The sequence below is a fragment of the Mus caroli genome, chromosome 15 (assembly GCF_900094665.2).
Source record: "Mus caroli chromosome 15, CAROLI_EIJ_v1.1, whole genome shotgun sequence".
Lineage (NCBI taxonomy): Eukaryota > Metazoa > Chordata > Mammalia > Rodentia > Muridae > Mus > Mus caroli.
Window position 1 is genome coordinate 46,297,635 of NC_034584.1, and position 5,957 is coordinate 46,303,591.

At 41.1% G+C, this 5,957-nt stretch overlaps 1 protein-coding gene across 1 annotated transcript in view; it reads left to right on the forward strand.

The window, feature by feature from the left end:
- Positions 1-3,423, forward strand: part of Slc30a8 (solute carrier family 30 member 8) — a 37,875-nt gene extending 34,452 nt beyond the window's left edge. Inside the window, exons 6-7 of the mRNA XM_029469978.1 lie at positions 1,696-1,852; positions 3,281-3,423. Of these exons, the coding sequence (XP_029325838.1) occupies positions 1,696-1,852; positions 3,281-3,423 (300 nt within the window). The remainder of the gene's footprint in view (positions 1-1,695; positions 1,853-3,280) is intronic.
- Positions 3,424-5,957: the final 2,534 nt, after the last annotated feature.

Consider the following 5,957-nt stretch of genomic DNA (forward strand, 5'->3'; position numbering starts at 1 on the left):
TCGCTCTCTCTCTCTCTCTCACACACACACACACACACACACACACAAATGTTCTCTCTCTCTCTCTCACACACACACACACACTGTTAAATTATATTTCACAATGTAAAGATATCAAATATAAGCACTGAATACAATATTAGAGGGAAATAGTGCAGAAGTATACTGGAAAATATCAAGGAAAGAAGAGATAAGACAGGTCTTTCTATTAGGCAGCAATATAATTGTTTAGATCTCACGTGTCTCAAAGTCTCACTGGGTTGACATTTATTTATCCAGCAAGTGTTTGCAGAACGGTGTTAGATCATGTCCTTAAAATTAGATTTACTAAAATGAGCAAAGCAGTGAATGACACTCTCCTACTGGAGGGAGCTATGCTTGAATAAAAGGAGAGATTGTCTAAACAATAAGAAAGAATAGAACAGTAAGTGCTATAAAGAAGAGCCGGGATTCTAACATGGCTGGGGAGGAGGGGCCAGCAAGCAGATGGGATTACAATGTCACAAGCTTGTTCTTAGCCCAGGGTAGTATCTTTTGCATGTGAACCTCATTGCCCATAGACAGTATGGTTCCCAGCTATTCTGCTTTGCCTGGCTGGCTCCATGGGTCTTCCTGTCAATCAGAAAAAGATGACAGAAGTAACTCTCACTGTCAAGACAGTAGCTCCTATGACTAAAGCTTCCTGGGAATGTCTCCCCGCTGCATTCTACAGTTTGTTACTTTGTTTTCATTTGGCATAACCCAGTTGAAGAACTGCTGTTTCCTGAGATTCCCAGACTGCATCTCAGTAGTGAGGTGTGACTGACATAAATTCCAGGAATAGTTAACCTCAAAGAACAGGTAGTATTCAGGTGCAGTTGCAAATGCCTATAAGCTCAGCAACTTGGAGATAGAGGCAGAAGGATTGTTGTAAGTTCAAGGCCAATCTGGACTATATAATACATTCAGGCCATTTAGGGTTACATAGGGAGAACCTGTTAAAAATAAATTATAAAAATTAAAGCCAAGCTGATTGGCCAGTAGTCTTCCCATCTTCCCACGTGTTCTACATGATTTAGTTAAAAAGAAGAGTGTCTCTAATTATTATAGTCTGTTACCCAGACGTTGAATGACCTGGGCAGCTAACACAATGGGCAATTTGCAAACCAAATGGCTTATCGTTAGCATCTCCTCTTAGCACAGTTCCTGGAGTGACCACTGGATATCAATCTTTCACTGCATTATAATTTATAAAGGACAGACTTGTTCCATGAGCTCCCCACATCATTCATCATCTATGATTTGCTCACATTGGTCACATTTTACTATGCATATGATGCAAGTCAGAGAAGCATCACAATTTGAGAAAATTCACAGTAATTATAGTCAGAATGCAAACCCAAGATTTATGATAGCAAACCCCATGCTGTTTCATTATGCTTTGTAGAGCATGTGCAAAGATAATTAGGGAAAACACTGTTGGTATAATAACATCTTCAGGATGATTACTGTTGCTAGATGTTGCTGAGTAAATTCTGTGAGTATTTTGTCTGTGAACTTGACGCTCATCAGTCTCAAAGCCTTCGGCAGAGGCAGATTTTTAAACATTTGAAGTACAAAACCAAAGAAAGGCACTGGATGCAAGTTGGTGTTCTGCTGAAGACTGTGCGGTCCACTTAGCTTTCATGGTGAGTATATTTAGGTAAGTAACAAGAGGGTCCTATGATTCCTTTGTCAGGTGTTCCAAAGGGCCTGAGTTACAACAGTGTGAAAGAGATCATCCTCGCAGTTGATGGCGTGATCTCCGTGCACAGTCTACACATCTGGTCATTGACTGTGAACCAAGTGATTCTCTCTGTTCATGTTGCTACAGGTCAGTGAGTTTTGCAAACACCCAGGCAAGATTCACTCCTTAGCCTGAAAAGGCAGTCATTTCTCTTCTTTTTACAGCTGCCCTTACTATCTATTGTCTGTCAAAACAACTATAAAATGTGTTGCTCTCTCTACTCAACACCTCTGAAAACCAACCCACTTATCAATGTTGTCATAGCAACAATGATCCCAGTTGCATCCTCTGAGCTGATTGCGTAGAACAGAAAGACAGTGTAAAGGGCTAAAATGTCTCTCTTACTTTAAGTCCTTGGCTTCTGAAGAAATGACTTTGCCTATTTGTCTGGGTGCCCCCTTAGTCTAAATAGTAGGAATGAATTAGACAACAAAGAATCTCCATGGAGTATCTCCTGTGTAAACGATACTTTTCTGACCCTGAAGAAGAAAGAAGGGAGGCGGAGGCTCAGTTTTGAAATTCCAGCAAGCTAGTAGATGTGTTGAAAGATGGTCAGACATCATGTGGCCATGCAAGACACGTCACAGAATAGACTCAAACCTGCTTTTTTCAAGTAGAAGGTGAGTGTGTCCGTGATAAGTTTTCAGACTGGGAGAAATGGGAGGCAGGAGATTTTTCTTTCTCTTAAGAGAAACCTCAGGCCAACGTTAGTAATTAGGTTGTTAAAAATGACTCAAGATGTTACTTAGAGGCAAGGGATAGGAAAGTCAGTGACAGTCACTTGAAGGCTGTACTTTGTCAGATGTCTTCATTTTCTTCAAGGGGCTCAGGTATGACTTCCAGAAATTTACAACATCCTCTGTACAAATATTTCACCAAAAGTATAGGAGTATAGTAAAGAATCAGGTAACCATGCAGGGAATTTGCAGCCTCCTGATATTATTTAAGACTGGAAAAAAAAAGGATGGCAGTGAGGGTGGATGCTCTAGGGAAGGCCTTTGGGGAGCTCTAAATGCTTCTGTGTTCCTGCCACTTGTCTTGATATAAATTCTAATTAAATCCAAGATCGGCAAGAGGGAGATCCCTGGGGGCTGGTGAGCAGAGTCCAATAAGACACAGGAGCTCTGTCTAGTTCTACTGCTTTCCAAGTCATGTCTCTCCTTCCATAAGAAGCTCCTACCAGTGCCAGACTACAGAAGTAACTATGTGGGAAGAGCACCTGTAGTAACCGATACCTTGCGATACTGGGATGCACATTGTCTGTGTGAACAGAAGTGAGTGTTAGAACCAACTGGTTCTTTTGAGGGCTCTGCCCTTTCTCTATCCTTCAGGTACCAAACCCTTGAAGGTAAAATCAGCTCCTGCTTCAGCATGTGTTCACATGTGTGTGTGTGTGTGTGTGTGTGTGTGTGTGTGTGTGTGTGTGTGGAGAGAAAGAGAGAGACAGACAGAGAGAGAACATGAGTACATCATCACATTAACTGTGTTAATCTTCCTGTGGTTCTTTATCAACAGCTGCCAGCCAGGACAGCCAGTCTGTGCGGACAGGAATTGCTCAAGCCCTCAGCAGCTTTGATCTGCACTCTCTTACCATTCAGATAGAATCTGCAGCAGACCAGGACCCCAACTGCCTTCTCTGCGAAGACCCTCAGGACTAGCTCGGTCACACTGTCAGCTTCCTGTGTTTCCTAGGCCATGATAAGATGCAGCAAAGTTTCTGCAATGCACAATGGAGCAACCGTCGGAATAGATTTGAGAAAGTCATGACAATGCAATGTGCACGCTCTTCCTTTGTATTTATCTCTATCCACCATGAATGAGGATGCATGGGACTTGTCAGCTTCTTGGATTATACACTAATCAGTAGTTGTGCTCAATTGTAGTATATATAGATTATTCCTAACTGGAGTTGAAATAACAGATGTTTGCAATCATAGGTAATGAATGATTCACTTGCCTACAATAGTGGGTATAGCTGAACTCGGGAATGCCTTTCTAGGAATCCACAGTATGAGAAACAAACATTTGAAGAGAATTTGAGGCCTTAGAATTTGATTCTGCCACCATACTCAATGAGATCTTTATTACTTGTGAAACAGTAAAACTTCCCTCTTTTGACCTTGCATGTAAATTATGGTGTTGTGTGTGTGAAGTATTGAATTATATTTTAATTCTATGTGCAAAGGGTATGGAAAAAGGAAAAAAATTCTGAAATTGCTAACTTTTGAATGTTTCCAAAAAGTGTAATTTAAAAATGGAAGAAAATGAGGAGGCACAGAATGGGATGTTTCTTATCCAGGTCACACAGTAAGAAATTCAGTCAAAGAATCAGGACAACTCTCAAATTTTACACAATACTTCTGCATTCCTATTGTTCAGTTGCTGTACTTCATTTTTCAAGAACATAACTTTTAGAATTTCAACTTAATACTATTACTTTACTCGGTAGATAGAACATAAAGATCAAAGAGAAGTAATTTTTAAAAATGTTATTTATTCATATTTTTGATGCCAGATGTGGGATGAGTGCAGGTGAAGAGCTTTGTTTTTTTATTTCTGTAAATGAATTATACTAGGCCATTAAAGCAGAAACAAAAGTTTATAGAGCTCCTGGCTCTGGAGGCAGGGAATCTACACATGAGTGGCTGCTGCTGGGGATGGGAATGGATGTTTGTAGAATCCCTAGGCAGAGCAGAGCATCGCAGGGTGAGAGACAAGCATCCTGGCTTGCTTTTCTTCCTCTTCATATAAAGCCAGTTTCACTGGATTAGGGCACTGTCTTTGTGGTCCTATTGAACATTATCTCCCAGTGGTTTCACTCAGCAAACCAAGGTTAGATTAGGTTTCTACTCTCTTAAGAGTCTACCAGGGGCATTAAATTTCAACATTAGTTTTAGTGGGGTTGTTTAAACTATTATCAGTGAATGAAGCTGACTTTAACACTGGTACTCATAGCACTAATTTTCTTTTGTTGGGGAGACATACACTACATATATGCAAAAAGCTGAGAATTACTAAAAGAAATAGCCAATAATCTGAAGGAAGAGAGGCTGTGAGATTAAGGCAGGTTCATGAAGACTTTCTTAGAGAAAACAAAATTTGATGGAAACAATAACAACAACAACAAATATGTGCTAGCCCAGTGGAATGTAGGAGGAGCCATGATCTATGAGAACTAACCCAGGTTGAGACCCATACTACAAGAGGGTGCCCACCTCTGGCACTGCCTGGTCAGGCCCCATAGCCTTGATAGCCCAGGGACTTAGATAGAACCAAACATGACTGATAAATAAATAAATAAATAAATAAATAAATAAATAAATAAACAAACAAACAAAAACTTAATGAAATGATTCTTACTGATAGCCTGCTCTACTCATAGGTTGGTACCTCACCCAACTTTCATCAGAGGGGCTTCACCCAGCAATGGATGAAAACAGGTGCAGAGACCCACAGCAGAGCTCAGAGAATCCTGCAAAAGAGGGGGAGGAAGGATTGTAGGAGCCAGAGAGATGAAGGACACCACAAGAAAATGCACAGGATCATTCCTGAGTTCATTCCACCTCATAGAAACTGAAATGCTAACCAGAGAGCCTACAGGCGAGGCTCTCTGCACATACGCTACAGCCGTGTAGCTTGCTCTTCTTGTGAGACTCCTAACAGTGGTGGGAGTAGGGGCTACCTCTGATTGTTTTGCTGGATTTTGAGACCCTCTACCTCATGCTAGGTTGCCTCCTTTAGCCTTAATAGGAGAAGAGGTGCCTAGTTTTACTACAACTTGATATACCATGTTTGGTTAATATCCATGGGAGCCTACACTTGTCTGAAGAGAAAAATGAGAGGGAGTGGATTTGGGGGGCTATGTTGAGGGGAGGTGATGGGGAGGTGAGGACAGGAGGGAGGGGAAACTTCAGTCAGGATGTAGTAATAATAATAATAATAATAATAATGAAGAATTAAATAAGGGAGTGAGCACCCTGAAGAACTTAGTGCATTGGAGAACATGAAGAAGGTTCTTGATGCTACTGGTGCACTAAACAGATGAATTAGAGACCATGAAAAAAATTAACTTGGAGAGAAATGCAAGCCAAGTCACTATGCAAGATCTACCCTGAAGCTTACCTGTGCATTCCTTGGAATACATTTCTCTGTGTTCTCTGTTTCCCTCTCCCTCTCCCCCTCCTTCTCCCTC